The 22066-nt window shown below is 39.1% G+C and overlaps 1 protein-coding gene across 17 annotated transcripts in view; it reads right to left on the bottom strand.

The window, feature by feature from the left end:
* CELF1 (CUGBP Elav-like family member 1) overlaps nt 1-22066 on the bottom strand; it is a 69368-nt gene that overhangs the window by 16965 nt on the left and 30337 nt on the right. For 10 of the 17 annotated variants that reach the window (XR_005828866.1, XM_040600579.1, XM_040600574.1 and 7 more), the window contains 11 exons: nt 19310-19497; nt 18432-18514; nt 17980-18028; nt 14605-14739; nt 14337-14416; nt 13792-13953; nt 12304-12385; nt 9155-9283; nt 2461-2574; nt 2096-2281; nt 1091-1234 (listed from right to left, as the gene is read on the bottom strand). Coding sequence is in view for 16 of the 17 variants with exons in the window: in XM_040600579.1 (XP_040456513.1) it covers nt 1091-1234; nt 2096-2281; nt 2461-2574; nt 9155-9283; nt 12304-12385; nt 13792-13953; nt 14337-14416; nt 14605-14739; nt 17980-18028; nt 18432-18514; nt 19310-19487 (1342 nt within the window). In the remaining variant the exon portion in view is untranslated. The remainder of the gene's footprint in view (nt 1-1090; nt 1235-2095; nt 2282-2460; nt 2575-9154; nt 9284-12303; nt 12386-13791; nt 13954-14336; nt 14417-14604; nt 14740-17979; nt 18029-18431; nt 18515-19309; nt 19498-22066) is intronic. The other 7 variants (XM_040600587.1, XM_040600585.1, XM_040600582.1 and 4 more) reach the window with 7 other exon arrangements.

Genomic DNA, 22066 nt, shown 5'->3' on the forward strand with positions numbered 1-22066 from the left:
TGAAAGAACGCATTTTAAATAATTCCAGTCAATGGCTAGCATCACTACCTGGGGAGATCATTCTATACACAGGTGTTACAGCCTGACGCTTAGTGTACTTTTGTGTTCTCATGAAGCATCAGATTGTCCACATCTTTTGGCTCAAATACTAAAAAATACATGCTATTATGTAGGGACAAAGCTATCAAAATCATAGAGAAAGGCTCACCTCTCCTATCCCATCACAAGAAATCTCCATCAATCACAACAGTCATGAGAGCTTACAGCACTACAAAAATGCTACAAGTGCTTGCACTGGGGTTTCAAAGTGAGGAAATTAAAACCGTGAATCTTTCAGTCCACACACACAGCCTCCTACTACACAAGCTAAGGAAGAATATGTTCTTTGCTCTTCTGTCATCAGACTTTAGCAGTTAACGAAAAATAATCTGTTTGGATAGTAACAGTAGCATGACAGGTTGATTTACAGTTTTAGGATACACTTCCACCCTCATGTGCCTCCCATCTAAATACACAACAAGCAGAACAAAATTAGGACAAAAGATGGTTACTACCGAAGTTAGGTAGTAAATAACAACTGAAATGGTTTTACTATTACAAAGTTTTCAAGAATTAGGAGGCAGCTTTAAAAATTGCCTTCAGAGCATTTACAGAACATCAGAGTTAAATACTCCTGCACTATATGGCAGCCATAACGATTATATACAAAAATATTAACAGAAGTAATTCACAATGATAACATAGTAAGTAGTATATACAGCAACATAAACAATTAGTGAAGACAGAAAGGGGGAAGAGAATGAACTATACTGTGATTACAGTCTGCAAACACAAATCATAGTGAATTATCCAGGGCCAAAACAATATAATGAGGCATAACAATATGAAATCAGGAGAAGCAAAAAGTCACAATGAAAACCAGGAAAATGCAGGTCAGTGCTAGAAGAGTTCGGACTGATTTGTTTATTTTTTAGGAATATAGAGAAAAAGTCACTAGTTGACTTAAAAGCTAGACTAGAGAATATACTGAAAAAGACATTACTCTGAAGAAGTCACCTTGCTACAGGTAAAATGATTAGACTCAACGTACCAAAACACTTGCTCAGATTGGTCTGCTTGTCAATGAAAACCTTGGCAGAGACAACATTTCCAAATGGCATGAACATCTGCAGCAGATCCTGATCCCCAAACTCCTGGGGGAGATGGTAGATAAACAGATTGGCTCCCTCTGGACCTTCAAACAACAAGCGGGAATATAAATTCAGAAAGAGCATGGATAACATACACCCACTTTACAAAAAGTGTGGAAGAGCCATTCAAGCCAAATTTTCTAGATAAAACAATGAAACTGCTGTTTGTACTTCTGTAGAGTACCTGATTCCAGAATAAATGAGCATGACCCTTTGATGGGATTGATCATTCAAATAATTCTAGCTCTTTCTCACCATTTTTGCTTGTAATTTCCACATTGTGCCAAAACTGGTTCACAGATCTTTGATGTAATGAAAACTGAACAGTAAGTTTGTGCCCCAGACGCTGACTAAAGTAAAAATGGCTATGCAAAGCTTGCAACCCAAAGAAACTCAGTAAATCTCAATACAAAATACAAGTAAGTAATCGCATTACTTTTCATCTGACATCTAAACATCCTACAGTCTGCTGAAAACTTATTCCTACATTCTTTACTTCACATGTTAAATTGATTCTGAATCTGAAGAGTGAAGAGATTGGCATTAACTGCCTGTGGGAAGAGGCGGAGGACCAAGAAAACAAAATTAACAAAGCCACAACTGATTCTCTGACAGTGGGATGTATCAGGCTGCAGACTCAAACTCTCCTGTCCACTAAGAAAATGGAAGAGTACGATTACTAATTATTTAAAACTAGACAAGGCCTGGGAGAAACCTCCCGTATAAAAACTATTTTGGACAGCCCTTAACAGAGAGACCTCATAGGTTTTCCTTCTTTATGTTCTGTAACTTCATTCGTAAAAACGCTGCCAAATAAAAGCTCTGCAGGTAAGGTAGCTGCAAGGGCTGAACCTGCCCTTTTGAAAAAAAAAACCCTCAGGTTGTTTCTACAACTTTCTGCCTACCTTCTTTTTGACTTCCTGCTGCACCAATACTCTGCTGTGTTAAGAGACTCTGGTTATAGAGCGTAGGCAATGCAGCAGCAGCATATTGCTGGATTCCAGAATAAGCCTGCGTGAGGGCTTCCATTGTGCTACCTGTCCCATTTGAAAGACCACCACTGCCAAGTCCTCCATTTAAGGCTGCCATTCCTGTATAACAAAGAGGAAATAAAGATGACTGAGTACTTCCACTGAGCCAGACCAATTACCTTTCAAAAACTCTTCACTATTACAAAAAGCAGGGAGCAGAAAGAAACCCCTACAGAAACAGCACAGTCTCAGAAATGATAATCAGCTATTCCCCCAACCCACCACAACACGTAGCTTACCTGCTAAAGAGCTAACATTGAGGCCTGCTGTAGCCCCTGCCAGTGTCTGCAGTGCTCCAAGAGAAGCCATTGGATTAACAGAGGAGCTGCTACTGGAGCTAGGTGAGGAACCTGCTATTAAAATAAGATAATTAAACTTCAGTATTTTTTTTGTCCTGATAATTCAAATTCTTCATTAAGTTATTTCTGTAGAAAATGCTAGTAAGGCACTGATCACGACAAAACGGTATACTTCATGTCAAAAACAAAAGAATCCCAAACCCACACAATTTGACTGATCATACTGCTTATGTATCTTCTAATGCCTTCCTACATTTTTTAAAAAATTCTACTTCACCATAACACCCATCTTTTGTAGAAATTACAATTTCATTAACTGTAAGACACCTAAGGATTGAGACAATACAGGAATGTCAGCTGAACTTTGTACCTCAACATAAGGTGACCAGCAGCAATGCCTGTTTCCTGCTGACTAAAGTAGAAATCACTTGCTACATATTAACACCTATCCTTGAAACACCACAAAAGGTGAAAAAGACCTGAAACATAGATACTAGGGACATTAAAGAAAGCTCCAGTCAAACCAAACATATGGTTTTCCTATACTGCCAGATCAGGAACAGCAGATGCCCAGATTATTCTGACACATGAAATAATCTTCCATTTCAAGATCCTGCGGCAGCAGCTGGGGCTAGGGCCAAGAGAAGACTTGAAATGTACATCCAAAACACACCGTCTATCCCGTTGACTGTGCCATCAATATCTTTAACTAACGTTTACTCAGGAAGAGAGGTTTACAGATACAGTACCTAGCATCTTATACAACATGCCAAATTCTACAACAGGCAGAGTTAGTTCTACAGAAACAGACATCAAAACCATGAGAAAAAAAGCTTGCCAAGCTGGTGCGTCAAAAGAAACAGAAGTTCAAATTAAGGACATCTACAAAGATTATGGACATGATAAAATAAGAAAAGAATAGTATTTTACATAGCAGTGGTCCTCCTTACAGGTTTGTGGACTACTTAGAAAACCGAAAAAGGTAAATATGAAAAGCTATGTATATTGCTATTAACCCAGTTAAGTTTAAACCTACTGCACAAGATGCACAGGAAAATATTTACAGCTTCTATAAATTAAAAGATACTGAAGACTGGTGCTGTGGAGGCATGCTGTAGTCTTCTTTCAAGAGGAATTTATTTGCCTGACCAGGCGGGTAACAGAAGAACTGAAATTCAGGCATTTTCAGTTCCCTTCGTGTTTCTGTGATTCTCAGTTATGTTGTCTACATCGATTACAACTTCAAAAAGAACTGTTAGCATCTTTCAAGTAGATTCACACACACTACATATTCACCACTTCCTATACGTGCTACAAAGTCTCTGCTGGAGCAGAGTATGGTAGCTATTTAAATGGAACACAGCAAACTTACTTACGGAGTCCTAACCAAAGCAGCTGCACCTAACAAAAGGTGCAAGAGAACCCAGGGAGCTGTACTTCGTATCACTGTTTAGTTTTTGTACCGACAGAGGAAATGACAAATCTCGTCTATGAAAAGTTCTAGATAAACTCTCTTAAGTCAGAAATTGAAAGACAATGCCCCAAACTACATTTTAAGATGCTTACTATGAAGAATAGGAGACACTTTCCATCTTATAATCAGCAGCATATGAAATGTTGGAAAAATATAGAGAACAAGTTACAGTATAACCCTCAAGTTCGCAGAAAAAAATAGCACAGCTAGCTGAATAAAATCCAGTGCTCAGAAATGATACAGCTGCCTCAATTTGAGAATACCACTTGTTTCTGCAATGCTTCATTGCTAACCTGCATAATACAAAAAGACACATTTGACAGATGAGAACACCATTAAAAAAAACCCCAAAACACACCAAACCACAACCCACAACAAAATAGTAGTGGTATGGGAAAAAAAGAATGAAGCCAATGCTAGAAAGCAAAGTAAAAGAGAGAATGGATGCCTTCCCTACTTTAAAAAAAGTGGTAATTTTAAAGAAATTAATTTAAACCGCTAAAAAAGCTGCACACAGTTATTTTAGTTTAGCTGACTTTATCAGAAATCTCTAAGCAAAACAAGGAATGCTTTAGTACTGAAGACACCAAGAAAATTTAACATTGTTTGGTTTGTTTTATCATATGTATATAGGAATTACTGTACCAAGTCAGCACTCCATTTCTGACGACGACTAAAGGCAGATAGTGACAGCAGAGCAGAAACACAGGGCAATTACAAAGGAATACTTCCTAGGTATATTTTATATATATCTATATATGTATCTATCTCAGTACAACAATTTGCAAATCTAGGATTGTTTCAGCCCAGGGAAATGTCTCAAAGTTATGATTTTCATTTGTTAATTTCAGTAACACCAAATTATTTGACTCTACTATGTTCTAAGGCATGAGTTCTACAATTTAATCATGCACTATACAAAAAAATAGCTGTTATTTTTGAACTGTCAGCTGACAACTTCACCTGATATTCTGTAATCCTTGCAGAATATCTAAGGACTGGTCTTTCCCCATTCATCTTCATCACAACACTAATACATTTGTAGACTTCAATCATATCCTCCTCCAATGTCAGTCTTCTATTTTTCAGGCTCCCTCACTGCTCCTAAATAGGGAAGGTGTTCCACAGTTCTAGTCATCCCTTCTGTTCTTCTGGGTTTTTTATGTGTATTATTTTAGATTCAGAAAATGGCACACAGTAATGGGAACAGAAAACCAACATAGCTTTATACATGTTCATTACTCCATCCCTCATTCTTAACATTGTTTCTTGCTGGTTTGGGTGGGTGGTTGGTTTTTTTCCGCTTGCTATTGAGGTTATGTTTTCTTAGATCTATCTTCTAAGTTGTATCTAGTCAAAAAGGCTAACTCTAAGAGTTACTTGAAAAGGTTTTCAGAAAACTGAATACGTAGTGAAGAATAGCTATGAAAAATAATGAAATTTAGACATCAATTACCAGGTAAACTGAGGGAACAGTAATTCTGTTCTAATTCACTCAACTAGCATCCAAGCAATGAGCTAAAGAGCACTAAAATTCAGGCAACGAATGTGACTGAACTGTACGAGACTTAGTTCCGGCAAATGAAGAAAGACTATGATCTCTCTGAAAACAATTTTGCTGGACACACTAAAGCCAGGAAAGTTATCTAGTCTTTGCTGGACCTTTGATGCTTGCCTTTGAAAGGATGAGAAATGGAAACATACATCAGCTTTGGCAACCATTCTATTTTGCTATGGAGCAGACAACTCTTTATTGATGTTCGAGCGAAAAAGATGGCAGACAAGACACTCCAATCCTGAGATACTTCTGTAATATTTTCTTGAACGTCCTTTTCACAAGCTAGCTGTTTAAATGAGTTTAAGGCCATGGTCTCTGTAACATGAATTACCTATAGGTGAATACAGCAGAGGTCTGTTCAGTTCCAAAGAACAGTTGCTTTATTGCACGGTTGAAGGTTTTACTCCATCCTATTCTACATTAAAATACACAATACTGTTTGGAATTATCTCAAAAAAATCACCTGAAACGAGTAGGAAGACAGCAAAACAATACACTCGCCACCACCTCTGAGCTCAACCATTCTGACATGCAACCTATCCATACTTCACAGACTGCAGGGTGGACTTCCCACTTCCCCAAACACAAAATATATCAGTGCAGATGAAAAAAAATAAAAAAAAGTAACTACACATAATGACTGTCTGGATTTTTTCGCCAACTATGCAGTTTGAGGACAATCTGGGAGAGATGTCCAAATAAGCATCAGGTGAACATTTGGACGACAGATGGATAGAAGTCAAGCCGGTAGTCATCTCATCTGCAGCTCGGTTTAAGAGGTTATCACAGTAGATGTTGCCATATGTCCCACAGACAAGGAAGGCATTTACTAACACCCGGTATGGAACAGCTATATACTGAGCTTTTTCAAGGTCTAGGTATGGTTCCGGAGGGATGCTCTGAATGTGTGAAGTCCAATAGCCTTCTATGTGAATGCACACATAAGTATTAATCAAAAGAGAATTTCAAGTTTGCTTTTATAATAGCTAGTTTAAAGAGTTAAACTGTATAATTACAGAAAGTATCATGAGACTGAATGCTGTCTGTTCACAATGAGGCTTCCCCTTCCCACAATTTAAGTATGGTTTTAAAAGGTAAAACATTCACACCTCTGATGGAAAGCACTGAAACCATTTCAGTTTGATGTTAGTTACTATGTACAGACCACATATCCTCCAGAACTTATTTCTTTTGAACAGAGCTAATCACTACTCTTTTAAAATTGTACTTGAAATTAAATTTAAAGAGCAATGCAATAGTGACTGCTTCATGTTATAAGCCTGTGAAAAGTGAACTGATACCTCTGTATAGGATATTAATTCAAATAACCCATCGTGATTACTTGATTGTTGACACATAATCATTTATTAGTATGACCGGCAATCAGAAAGCTGTCTGGATTCAGCACAGAAGATAATTAAAAATGAACTACGCTTACCACCCTGTAAGCCCCTCCACCAGCATTGATCATAGCAGAACAGAGTCCCAAGATACGCCTCTCATCAAGGCAAAAGTAACCTGCAGAGTGCTGTGGAACAGCCAAAAAACACAGAAGGGAAACCAGTCCTAAAGAATCACACAATAGTAGCAGAACTTCAGTTGAAAGGGACCTGTGTGGATCATCTAGTCTAGTGGTCTTCTCCCAGCTGGTCTAACCTCTGAGTTAGGTCAGCCTCTTCAGGGTCCTTTCTAGTTGCATTCTCAATCTCTGAAATGATGGCAGATTCCACAGCACCTCTGGCACCAGGGCTCCTCAGCTTAATCACTTGCACCATTAATTTTATTTTTCTTTCATATCCAGTCAGAATTTTCTTTGTTGCAACTTGTGCCCATTGCCCTTGTGCTTTCATGTACACTCCTGAGAAGAGGCTGTCTCTGCCTTTTCTAGCACATCTGGCATTTGAACTTCACAACCTGCCAGTCCCTTTCCCCACCTCAACAAATCAGAAAACAAACTTGCTCCTGTCAGTAGATGAGAGCACCAACAAGGAAATCTTAATTCTAAATGCCAGTCACAGCAAACTGTAACCTGACAATTCCAGCTCTGCTACTGCATGAGGAAATATGGGAGAAGCTCTCAGATACATTCACCTTCATGTTTCCCCTATGATGAAGAAGCATTAGTGGGTTATAAATGCAGATCTTCTATAGCTTCAACTCTGGCTTTGGTTATTTTTTTTTTCTTTTGGGTGTTGTGTGTTGGGTTGTTTGTTTTGGTTTTTGGTGTTTTTTTTTACATTATAGGATACCATAGCTGGGACTCAAGATAAATTTTGAAATGTTAATCTTCATGCATTGCTGACCACAGTTTTTATGTAAAAAAAGCAAACCTGTCCAGCAACAGAACACTCTTTGAACTGGATTCTTTCTTGGGGATTTCTCTAAGTAGAAAACTCTGCAAAGCACCCATGGTTTAACTCCTGATCATGTGACATAAGGTTTTCTAAACAGCTTTTCCTTGTAATCTCTTTACGATCTCTTAGTCCAGCTCCTTGGTCCTCCTACACAATAAAAAAAGCTACCTGTGGAAATTTCAAACACTCCCCAACCCCCTTTGGTCTCTCACAATCACATGTGAAGATGTCAGCCTTGTAGGCTGGATTTCAAAATTGGATATGCAATTTGGTTTTTCATGACAAACAGAAAAAACAAAGTCAAACCCACATGCCACGCCACAGGTGCTGGAAAACTAACACCCTGAAAATATAGCGTCTCTCTTCCCATGTCAGGATTTAGAAATAAATGAAAATAGGATACAAATAACTGAGTAGGATAGTGATCCTCATTTGTGGTAAAAACTGAGCATGTCTGATGTAAGCACAATTTAATTTATTTTTGTTTTCTTATTTGTTGCATTTAATGGTCACATTTAACAATAAGGCAGCAAAAGAACACTACTTGGACATTTTAGCCTCTCTGGGTAATATACAGACCCTAAAGTGAAAAAAAAAAAAAAACCCAAACCCCCAAACCCACAAAACCAAAGCCACCCACAAACAACTCCCCCGCTGCCCTCCTCCAGAGAGCAAGACACTGATTTTTCTGTGCAACTCAGACATTCAGTTCTAGACAACCAACCACTTCCCAATAAATGTGCTAAGGGTCTGTTTATTCTACATCTATGAGGTTGTTAGAGTATCTCTGTCTTCATTAATGCTAGAGGAATATAAACTACACTGTTCTAGAGTACAGAATGCATTACTTCATGCTTAAGGCATCTTCTACCTCCATGTCCAGGGGAACAGGGTACATCTGCCACAGTACCTGCCTAAAACCACAGATAAACCAAGCATTGTTTAATTGTAATAACATGACTGGAAAGAGGTCGCCTACCTTTCTGTTTCATGACGACCTCACAAATTCTCGTTACTCTGAATTAACCTGACCATTTGGAAGAAGGAACACAGCAGGCAAAAAAGCCTTTGCTGGTGGCAAAGATGCTTACCCTAAAGAAAGGCCAGTGGATCTACCAGTAAAACTGATTATTAAAGAATCAACATCAAAGTGACAAAAAGGGACAGACAAAACAGGTGGCACCTATCCTGAAATGACCCCTAAGGCAACCCATGTCATAACCCACTACAGCATAGGCAGTCTCTTACCTGAGCTGGTGAGCACACTCAGGGGACTGCTGGAGGAAGTGAGCGCAGCAGTACCACTCGGTGTGTTCTGAGCTGCGCTGGCCGCAGCTGCTAATGCAGCCAGGTTCTGTAATTGCATCGCATTCAGTCCTGCAACACATTGAAGAATGCACAGAGTTTCTCCTGTAATAGTCACCATCACCCGAGCTTAACAGAACCAGCAACTTCAGCACATCACAAGTGAGTAATAGGAAGGAGCTTAAAACCAACAGGCTTAATATTAGTTACTGATCTTTTCTACACTGTGATTCCTTGTTGTAATGAAAAAAAAAAAGAAGTTTTTCTTTGCTCAGATAGATGAGTTTCAGTAAAAGATCAGGTAGTCATGATCCCAGATGTAGACTCCAGAGTACAAAAATTTTCAAGCAGTGTTCTCTCCAGTCACAAAAGCATAGCAGCTTTAACTGAGAGTTGAGCCAGGGTGTGACAGCTCATCTGCTACAGAGCTTGTCTCAACTCTTATAACTTAAGAGTTATAACTATATATATAACTATATATATAAGGCCAATAACTTAATTTCCTTTCATGTCCCTTTCATTGTCTTTGTATGGGAACAGCAATAACTGCAGAACTCTTTCAAGAAGGCCTACATACCACAGTGGCCACAAAGTCACATCTTTAACCCACCATCAGCTGAGTATCAGCACATTCTGTTTGGTCCCCTTGGCAGCCAACAAGCAACAGGCAATTACGAGACAATGTTAACTGGCAACTCCTGACCACAAGATCACCCAGTGTATGTGTAGGCTAGTCAGGTGGTCAAACAGAACTGGTAAGGAAAATGGGAAATATTAGGAATGTTTGGGTAAGAAGCCAGGAATACTGGAGGGGGAGGAAGGTATCCTTGTGTGGACAAAGTTTTACTGGTCTATTTACTCATCTGACTCACCTTAATTTTGAGTCACAATGTTTAAATGAAACCATTTGGTCAGTACTGACCCTGTAGTTTGCCCACTTCTCCTGCCACGGTATTATCATTGGTATTGGTCTTCTGAATTCTGTATTTTAGCCATCCTTTGGTAGGCTAGCTCCATTCCTCCAATTCTGCCTCTCTTCCCTTCTCCCTTAATTCCCTTTCTTGTCTCCACCTTTGCTTATTCTAAAAATTCTTCCTCTTTTCATCTGACTTCAGAAAATCCATACTAATTCTTCCCTACAAAATTAAAACCAAAATTCAATTGATCACCATTCCTATAACAGCATTGAAACATCCTAGGCAGACATGGCACCTCATCTTTTGGATGCTCAGTAAGTACTTTGTGACAAAGCACACTTCTCAAATAATTAAAATCTCAGGTTCATAATTTAAGTATGTAAACAGACAACATAAGAATGTAAGTGACAATGCAGTATAAACTATTTTCTAAAAAACTTCTACCACCTTTAGTATAGTACACTTTCTTTTTAAATCTTTTCCAGTTGTTTTCTCTTTGTGACGGGATCTGTTTCCCTAATCATATTTAGTGCCTGAAACAAGAAGATTCTGCCTTTATTTACTAACATAAAAGCATGAAGTTTAAACCAAAAGTTGTATTTTTTGTTTTTATTGTGCTACAGAGGGTTAAAAGTGCAAGTGTTAGAGCTAGTGAGGAACAGAGCAGCTTGCTTCCTTTCTGAAGCAGTTTGGCATGTGCCAACTGCACCTGTCCTCTTGTCATCACATTGTTTTCCCATCTGCTCCCAAACAGGGTCAAGATTAAATTTTGTCTACAAAGTCTGATATAGTTTGGGATCCAATCACCTGCTTAATTTTTCTTTCCATGAATTTCAAGAACAGCCATCAGCTGAGATATTAACAGGGCTTTGAAACTAAAACACTTTCTGTGAGGAATCACAGACTTGGAATAATTCTTTCAAAACACCATGCAACATGCTATTTATACATCTGAGTTACCAATTTTTCAGGTGTTTTTTGTAAATAGTGAAGACAGAATTACCCTAGAAACTTCACAGCCAACCTCAGCTAGTTAACCCCTTCCCCAGTCCTTACTGCAGTAACAATATCAACTACTACACTGTTTTTCTCCTTTATTACCATTTGTTTTTAAACAGACAAGAGGGGGAAAACCAGTATCATGTGTGTAACAAGATCTATTATACATCACCACCACAACGGATATTGGTGAAACTAATATTCAAAAAATTGCTTTTGAAAAGGGTCTTAGATCTAAGAACTCTGAAAAGGTCTAACACAAAAAAAATAAACAGAGCTAAGGTTTGATTCATACTTTAGGTTGATTCTAAGTTCTTACAATTGAAAACGTTACACTTTGCAAAAGCTTGTAATTGTTACTGATGGGTGTACCAACACAAGTCAGATGTACAAAGACGCTTAACCTCTTTTAGATCAACCTCTGCACAAACAGAGTATGTAATATTGCGAACTACTGTATAACTCCAGGAGGCAATTTTAAAGGTTAGTGTTCGGTATCAAAACCTATAGTTTTAAAGAATGTGGTGAATGGAGTTACTAACATGCTTTATTATTCCCCACCTTGTGAAGACAAAAGGGATTTGCAGCCCCAGTACTACTATACTTTGTGAATATTCTGACTAGCAGTCCACAGCAAGGAATTTGGCTCATACCTATTAAACTGGTATTTCTTTAACAGTAATGGTGCAATTAATCTTAATTCAAATGAAAGAATTAAAAAAAACTGAATGAAGGGCTAGTTCACATTCTTAACAACATTGCATTTTCAATTTTGATGTATTTAGAACAAAGAATTTTAAACGGGAAACCGCAGAATCCATTATCACTAAAATACATGCATCAGTGCTTACTTGAAAACACAATGCTTCACATATGCACCTGTTTGGATGAAAATAAACATACAGAGACATCTTTCTGTACCCATAAGGGAAGATAATTTTAAATGCCAGAGGTAGGGGAAATTATCAGCATATCACAACTTACCTCATGGACAGTGGGTAACTAAGATTAAGAAGGAATATCCAGACTTGTAGCACAGGATTCCAAAGAAGTGGGTAAACTCGGGACTACTTATTTCAAATAAGGTTAATGTGTCTACAGCCTTTTGGCTACCTTCTCTACCCTCCTCCTCTTTTCTGTGGCACTGAATTTGTCTTCTGGTGGAAAAAAACTCACCTCCCATTGGGTGGAGGCTGCTCAATGTGTTCAGGTTCCCAGAAGACGCAGCTGCTGTCTGCTGAAGGAGCTGCAAATAAAGCTAGACATTACACCAAAAAACAAAACAAGAGTGAGAGTGAGGGCTGGCTCTGCTTCTGGGAGAAACTGCATCACACCACAGCCAGAGTGCCGTCTCAAAGGGAATTCCCACTGCCCATGCACCATATCGTAGCAAAGCATAAAGAGAGTGCCCCTTACACAACACAGCCAGAGCACCACCATAGTGAAAATCCATGTCGCCCATGCATCACATTGCAGCCAAAGCAACAGCACAATGCTTTCTTCAGTCAACATAATCAATGCTGAAGGAAGTTTATAGCTAATACATCAAGACAAAAACAGTAGAATCAGTAGTGAGAGAGAACTATTCAAAGCACCTCAGGCAGGATTATCACCCCTATGGATATACTACATCAAGCCACACTTTACAGTTGACACTGTAAGGACAAAATGGCAATGCCATATCAAAACCAGAGAGGCACCATGAGAGGGAACCCCCTCAGCTCTCCTCAATCCCAGCAGCCATGAGAAAAACTTCAAGCCTCAGCTCAGAAGCTGTTCAAAGGAATTTCCTATTCCTTTCTGCACTAAATAGGTGTTGTTACGAAAAATTCCAATCTATCAAACCTGAAGCAGCAGTAAAAGAGGGAATACCTCCACTTCAACAGTACACCGTATCAAAAATGAGATATAAGTTTCCTTTTCTATTCCCCAGACCTTACATAGCATGAATACAGTTCTCATACTACTCTGGCATGAGGCAGAACACATCAGTTATGAAAAGTTCACCCTTCAGGGACATAGCAAAATCAACTAAAATCACTGTCAAACAGCAGACTACCTTCTGTTGTGTCATTTCTGCTAAGGAGAGTAGCTTCTCTCTATTTTCTGTAGGGTTTTGTTTTGGGTGGTTTTTTTTTTTTTTTTAGTTTGTTATTTGGTCTTTTTTGTTTTGTTTGTTACTGTGTGCTGTCAGCTGCTTGTTGCTTCCAAGCTGACCACCTTTTCTATTTGGACAGCACCAAGTACTGTTCTAAGTTTCACTGGAAGGGGATAACAGAAATAGAGGCTGACAAAGGAAAAATGGAAGAGGAATACAAGAACTATGTCATCAGAGAGACACAAAAAGGACATTTATATGGATAAACACTGAGGCCATAACATACGAAGAAAATCTTCCCTGTACAAAGTCATTCTACAGAAGACAGGAAAAAAAAGTTTCAATAATTAGGGTTACAGCTACTGGGGGGCTGGGATCCTCACTTAAATGTATCCTGACTAGCTGTTAGCACCTAACTTAATTTCAGCCTCCTCATCCACAAATGGGGATTAAAAGCCCTACTCCTATCTATCAGGAGCCTTCTAAAACCAGTACATTAAACACTACAAGACAGTCAGACACTATAATCCCTGAAGAAATGAAAAGAAGCCAAATCAGAAACTCACTGCTAAGTATTGGGGTCCAAGTGTGTTGAGACCAGCCAGATTTCCCCATATTGAGGCAGCACTGATCTGTTGCATTTGTTGCTGGAGTTGCTGAGCAATTCGTTTCTGCTCTTTGTCCTTCTGCGTGTCTGCAAATTTTACCACAATGGGAGAAGAGCAACCCTGCAAACAGCAATTCAAACAATTACATACTTGCTATCCACAGCAGTCACAGAAATACTGCATTAAGACCCAGTCACTGAAAGCATTCCCATCCCCCCACATGCACGCACATATACATACAAATATATATTCAAACAGAACATTTCAGTAAAGGTTCAAAACCTCATTTGCTTTTAATTCTATTTTGTATTTTGTTATTTTCTCTGAAGTATGTATCTTGAGCTCTAATAATAGGAGTGGAACAAACACAAAGGTCCAGGACTACTATTGGTGAAGAAACACACACTGCACTTTCTCGTCCTCTCTGCTCTCTAGTCCTCCAAACTTCATAGTGTCTGCCTGACAAATTACATCTTCTCCTGACACCCACTAACTTGTTTTACCTCCATAGTTTGTGCTTGGTGCATTGCTTTGATCGCTGTTTGTGCCATGGCTCTTGTTGTAAAAGTCACAAATGCACAACCTGGGGAAAGAACAAAAGTGAACCAAGGCATATTCACTACATCTGCAATTACTGGGATGAATAAAGAAATTAAGATGCTGGTGGCAGTGGGGCAGGGAGAATCAAAGAAAGAGCTGAAATGGCACCTGAGTTATGAAAGGGAGCACCCAGTGGAGAACCTTTAACTGTCAGAAAAGCTTCCTGCTTACCTCGGCTCAGGCCATCTGGGCCCCGTAATATCCTGCATTCTTCAATCTGCCCAAAGGGGGAGAACATCACTCGGATATCATTTTCATTGCACTTCTTGGATATCATTCCAATAAACAACTTCCTATCTTCTACTGCTAAGAAATCAAAAGATAAAGAGTTATTACCAGCAAATATGTGCTCACTAGATCTTATTTTTTCAAGTCTCTTCCATCAGCTGCAGTTATTTCCCCGGTATTTTGGGTAGGGTTGTCAAAACCAGATTCCCAGTAACAGAATCTCTTCAGTTTAAGAGGATACATATGAGAGACCTCAATGAATCTGAAGAATGCCTGTTTTAAGTTTATATTTTGCTACTGTTTCTCCCTTGCAAGCCTGTGAACTGCAAAAATGTAAGAAAAGGAAAAAAACATATCAGATTCAGCACTTCCCTGAACCTTCTACATTCAGTTCCTGGTGAGTGAGAGAAAATCTGTATGTATTTTATGGGACTATTTTCATCCTTTCTCCTCTACCTTTTTCTATGTTTAGATTACCAACATACCTAACTGCATCTAAACAAGCAAGTGAGCTGCAGAAAGCTTTTCTAGCCTCTTTATCAGGCTAATCACTAAAATTCAGATCTGCCTACTTCCTCACGCTCCTGTCTCAACAGTGGAAGCAACAGCAGTTGCTAAAACAGAACATTTTTAGTTCTGTTTTAGATTCATCCATTCTGATCTGTACCAAAAGAATGAAAATAACACCTCAAATCAGAACATTGGACTGTGTGCTACTGTATCTTGCCTCTAAATGCTGATGCTACTAAATACACTACAGTTGAAGAATACCTTTCAGTGTGCAGACTATTTAAAAACAAAAGATATTTTTCTTAAACTTTTTCAGTTAGTGGTTACTAATGTCAGTTTAAGGTCACCTAAGCGAGTGGGGTAATCTCAAATCCAGAGCAGACCTTTATATGTCTTGTTTTACTTATTTAAGGTTGCTTATCAACTCTGAAATACTTGCTTTTAAAGGATGACGCAAATTATGCAGAATACCATTAGGAAATATAAACCAGTTTGCAAATACAACATTCAGCGCAATATAAAATATAATATGATGAAGGCTGTAGCAGAATTTCAAGCTTCAGGAGAGAAAGTCTTCTCCTATTTAGTGCCATGGTGAAGTGAAATCAACTTATTTGCTGAGCCTTCTACAGTGCTGAAGAGGAAAATTCTAAACTATTCCAGCTGACATGACTTAAACTGACTATTAAATCTTAATGTTGTACCCAGTTCACTTTCAATCTCTTAGAGCAGAAAGCTGCTTTCAAATACTTTTTGCAATCCATTTTAGTTGAAGAGATCCAGAATCCCTTTTATTAATGGCAAGTTAAAAATACTTCTGTAACTGACACTTTCTTATTTGTCTTTTCCCCTACATCTTTTAATAAAACTCATATAACGACATAATATCCTCAGAACTGTCACCCTAAAATTCAATTACTTTTTTCTTCTTTCAGTTATTTTCCCAGGGTATTTCTGTGTGCGTATGGGGGTGTGTGTGTGCATAATGCAAAATCAATTTTTGTTTAGAGAACCTATTCTGTTTTCCCAACAATACTTCAAAAGAATTACTACTTTCTAGATATTTACACAGAGACATGTCCTGTATCCACATGGAAGAATTTGCAGATGGAATTACTCCTACTATATGTTACCTGTATATCCCATCTTCTGTTTTCAATTATCTTAAGACATAAGCTTTCTGGAACCAGGATTATCTTCACCATGATGCAACACTAATCTTATAGTAAGCATGGTAAATGAAGAAATTAAAAATCAGCCAAGCCTAGAAAGGCTGAAACACTTCCTTTGCTTATCTTGCAACAATATAGACACACACCCACCCACCTGAACATGCATGTATGTGCATATATAAACTCATGATGGAAATCACAGGAATAAATGATCATTTACCCCAGCGGTAGATGCTAAATATCTTAATCCATCTGAAATGGCTGGTGTGCAGAAATATTCAGTTTTTGCTCTACTGAACTGTTGAGAATTCTCAATCTCTATTGTATACTACAAGCAGCAGCTTTGGCTCTCACCCTAGCTGCAACAGGCCTTGCTTCAAATTGGCCAAGCACTTGAAAAAGCATTTCTAGATTTCATAGAACCACAGAACGGTTTGGGTCTGAAGGAACCCTAAAGATTGTCTAGTTCCAACTCCTCCACCACCAGCAGGGACACCTTCCACTAGACCAGGTTGCTCAAAGCCCCATCCAGCCTGGCCTGGAACACCGCCAGGGATGGGGCATCCACAGCTGCTCTGGGCAGCCTGTGCCAGTGCCTCACCACCCTCACCATAAAACATTTCTTCCTTGTGTCTAATAAAAAATCTACTCTTACTCAGTTTAAAACTGTTACCCCCCATCCTGTCACTATACTCCCTGATAAAGAATCCCTCCCCATCTTTCCTGTAGGCCCCTCTAAGTAGTGGAATGTTGCAGTAAGTTCTCCCCAGAGCCTTCTCTTCTTCAGGCTTAACAATTCCAATTCTTTCAGCTTGTCCTCATAGCAGAGGTGCTCCAGCCCTCTGATCATCTTCATGGCCCTCCTCTAGACCTGCTTGAGCAGGTCGACGTCTGTCTTACGCTGGGAGCCCCAGGGCTGAACACAGTACTCCCAGGTCTCACCAGAGCAGAGCAGAAGGGGAGAATCTTGACTTATTACCCCTTCTTTTGATGCAGCCCACGACATGACTGACTTTCTGGGCCGCAAGCGCGCATTGCCAGCTTATTTTCAGTTTGTCATCCACCAATACCCTGAAGTCTTTCTCCACAGGGCTGCTCTCAATGCACTCACTGCCCAGCCTGTATACATGGTTTGGGATTGCCCTGACCCACATGCAGGACCTCGCACCTGGCCTTGTTGAACTGCATAAGGTTTGCAGGGGTCCACCTGTCTAGCCTGTCAAAGTCCCTCCGGATGGCATCCCTTCCCTCTAGGGTATCAACCATAGCACTCAGCTTGGTGTCATCTGTAAACTTGCTGAGGGTGCACTCAATTGCACTGTCCATGTCCCCAACAAAGATTTAAACCACCTTAGTACAAAGAAGAACTCACTGGATGTTTCCCTAACTGACAACATGGTTCTACCACAAGCAGCAGCAGTGGGAGATACTGAGTCATGGAATTTTAGAGACATCACTTACACTACCTACTGTATCGAAAACACACCTTTCCCCCCCCCCCCCCCCCCCTTTAAAAAAAAAAAATCATTTCCAATTCAAGAAGCCTTGATCAGCAGCTGTTCAACAAAATGAGAATCCTCAAGTTTCCCTATTAGCACAAATGATGCTACCAAACTCAGACTTCAGTGAAGCTTACCATTACTCTTTTCACTGTCAGCTGGTTTCATCTGGATAGGATGGTGCATCTGAAACGTAAAAAGATTATTTAATCCTAGATGCATTCACTTTATACTATAAGAAATATATCCCATAAGAGTTGTGGAAGAAAGAAACAGCCTACCTAAACTGCCTCTACAGAAGTGCAAATGTAACAATACATAGATTTCTAGAAGAAAGGAAAGCTTTCCTAATAATATGCCACCACTCTTCCTCAGAGAGTATTATTGGAGCCACCAACTTCACTACCATGTTATTTTCCCAAATGCTCAAAAACTCCCTTAAGATCCGTTATACAAATTTCATAACATTGCTCTTTTGAATAGTTCTTTTAAAACAGTATTTGAGGGCAAGATAACATGTTTGTAGATGAGTGGTGCCAGAGCTCAGAAAAACAAAACAGAATTGCAAACAAAGCATGGCTGCTCTTACCCCTGGGAGGATCTTCATGTTGTGAAGAGCATTCTGTGCTTCTAGTGCAGCTTTACGGGTATAAAATGTAACAAAACAGCACCCTGCAATTGAAAGAAAATGCTAGCCAGGAAAGAACACTACAAATCTTGATATGCTGCACAGAAAATGCAAGTCCCACTTCTATCCTTCCAATACAAAACACATGGCAAGTAGAACAGGTTAAGACATTGAAATAGGTAGGTACTACTGATTGCAACTGTTTAAATATTTCTAAATGTAAAAAATAGGATATATATACACTCAACATCACCAATGCACAATTAAAACAAATGTTTAGATACATCTGCCAAAAAACTGCTGGCTACTTTCATTATCAAACTCAACAATTATTTGCTAGTACCAAAGACTTATCTACATTCACAGGAAATAAAATATTGCATAAAACTGAGCTGCAAATCCAGGTACAGCATTTAGTTAGGAGTTGATGTACAAAATTATTTGATGTACACAAATGATTAAGACCTCAATGTTATATTTTATCTGAAATTATGACACTTTCAGCAACATTTTGATCATATCATAGAATCACAATGACGCTCTGGAGCAACACTGTTATTTTGATGTTCTGCTTTGTAATTATAATCTATCCCTACCACTTCTGAGCATTAAAAAGAAAAAAAATTATCATTTTTCTCAGCTCAGCTAATGACTGGACTACAGTCCAAGGATATTTAGACACATACATTTAAAGACTGTCAAGCCTGGGTTTTCATGCACACCTGGTCACACAAAGCTCCAACACACAGAAATGCCTGAATAAGCAAACATCTAAAATGTTAACTATGTGAAAGCAGCTGAGACCGCAAGTCTCACATGAGGAGTAAAGATGTTCTCACCTTTGCTTTGAGGAGGGTTTTGGCTCCTGTCCCTCAAGACATTGATTTCATAGACAGCACCATACTGTTCAAAAAGTTCTCTTAGATCCTTCTCACACCAGCTTCGTGGGACCTGGCCCACAAACATCTTGATAGCATCTAGATCAGGTTGATCTGGGTGATCCAGTGTGCCATTCATTTTCTTTGAGCTATGAAAAACAAGAAGAAATTTCTCGTTTATATCTTTCCACAGATTCTAGATGTTACCGCATCTAGAAGAAGCATGCTTACAGTGAGATAAAAAAATAATTCTACAAATATGTAAATGTATATGATTAAAATACACACATAAAGAGAGACCTTTGCACATTACCAGTCCTTCATACCAGGATCATCATCCACATTCACTGGCAAGCTGTGTACTTGGAAACCAGACACTCTACACAGCTGTTTAAAGCTTCTCTTAACATTTGTTCCTATAATGTAGTCAACATCTGGGATTCAGGACAGGACATAAATCTCTTGAGATGACTGAAATATATCATTAGTTCAACCATGTAAAATTTAGCAGAAAAAGAAACCAGAAGAGGAAGGAACCTAAACTCAAGTCCACCCACAGACTGCTGAAGTTATCAGTAACCTGATAACTATTTCAGCTTCAGTCAACTGAAAATGAGAGGATAACATTTTTTTGTTGTTGTTTTTAAGTGTGACTATGTGGAACTGTTTCCCAAGGTGAAGACCCACCTTAAAACAGAGGAAAAGGTACAAACAGATGAGAAGTTTCATTAAGGGTTTACAAGGCAATAGCTCTTTGTGAAACTAAGGAGCTTTCAACAATATTTGGTAAAACAACAGGCTTAGGTTGTACATGAACAGGTTGGGATTGGACATCTAGTCAGTCACAGATTGAATCAAGTTGAGTAACGGTAGAGTTAACATAGAAAAAAGTCACTTTTAGACTACAACACCACAGGAGTTTTGAGTATGGGAATCTCCAATAGGCTTCAAGGCATTACATCTAGCCATATGAACAGTTTACAGACTATTAATAAAACTGTGTTATACTCCACCCAGTTAGCTGACAGTCATATACTGCTTTCTGTAATGACTCCTCATCATTTGTCAAGCTCAATGAGAGGTCTCGTTATCAGTAGTCACAGCCTGGTATACCACACGACACAGTGGAAGAGTAACTGTAATGACACCCTATTGTAGCTATAGTGATTAGTAGGTTAAAATTGCTGACCAGCCCCTGCATAATCCAGAAAGGACATGGGGAGTGGAATAGTAACAATACAATGATTCCCCCAGCCCCCAAACCCTCTGCTGAAGAATACGGGTGGCCTTCTTCCAGAGTAATCGGCTCTCCTCATCTCTGCTTTTTTCCTTGAAAGATAGTTTTTGAATGGCTTATTAACCGCACATTACAGTAAACAGTGTTCCTCTCACTGTCCATCTGCAATCATATTCCCTCTGAATAGAATTTTAGAAGAAAAAAATTCCAAACCAAGTAATGTTTAGTTAATTTTCCCCCTTAATACACTGTTCAGAGCCTAAGGAAAAATACATGCCAGGGAAAGCTCACAATTCTATAGCTGTATGAACAGATCTCAGAAACAACACAGCTTCTTACCAGAAGGGAAGGGAATCATCATAAATCCTTTCACTCCTCTTTATCTTTCCATTCAGAAAGAGTCAGCAGCTCTCCAAACAGCCAAGGCAAACAATACCTTTTACAACAAGGTAAAATACCTCTTTCCATTCAATGTCTTTTCATTTCAATTGAGAACAACTGGATCATTCACCCTCTTCCAATAATTATTTTCAGCCCTGCCTTCTATGCCATGGGCAGCTTCAAGAGCGTAGCACGGCTCCTGTTAATTGGGCAACTCTCAACATAACTTCAACAGTATTCAAGGAACCTTTCATTCCTCACTAAAAGGTTTAGTCTGGAGTCATTAATAGGGAAGAACAGAAACCTTTCTCCCAATAATTGATTTAAATAACTGATTTTGTAATAGCAGCACCTGTAGCATATTAGTACTGCCAAATAGCATAGCTTTATTCTTCCTTAGTGCTCATCCCCCAAATTATTAGATTGTTTCCCCCCAGCAAGAATCCAACATCAACTGTTGATGCCCACTAGGATTTTTTTCAAGAAAACAAACTGCAGGCTCTCCTCTCTTTTACCCCCCTCAAGGAGAATTAATCAAATAGCAGAAGCTTCAGAGACAGCAATTGCGACTATCTCTTTAGTTACAAACTTAGATGTGAAGACAAAATACTTACACAGGGCTAGCATTCAAGGAACAATGGTCCACCATCATCTCTGGGAGGAAATCCAACTTGAACGCAGCCATCACCTCAGACTGTGACAAACTACTAACACTAAATCAGTGTATTGCCTAACCCCCAAACAACGCCACTTCCAAAAGTCCTGCAGGTCTTAACACTCAGCCACACAAAAAACACTCAAACCACAGAAACAGAAGCTCAGGGAGACCAGTAATAGACAGCACAGAAACAGGCTGGACTGGGAAAGGGACATGGAATCCCAGATTAAAAAGGGGATGTGACCATGTGAAGGGAGGCTCAGCTTAATACACAATGAAAATGCTGATGCACTGGGCTTGTTTTGTGCAATTTTCCCTGGCGAAGCAGTACTGAGTGCACTGTCAGATAAACAGAGTGTCAGATCCATGAAGATAGCAATGGGTAACAGAGCAGAAAGAATACAAACTCCAGTCTTTCCATCCCCAACTAACTCCTTGCCTC

Source organism: Falco naumanni, chromosome 7 (assembly GCF_017639655.2).
Source record: "Falco naumanni isolate bFalNau1 chromosome 7, bFalNau1.pat, whole genome shotgun sequence".
NCBI classification, from domain to species: Eukaryota; Metazoa; Chordata; class Aves; order Falconiformes; family Falconidae; genus Falco; species Falco naumanni.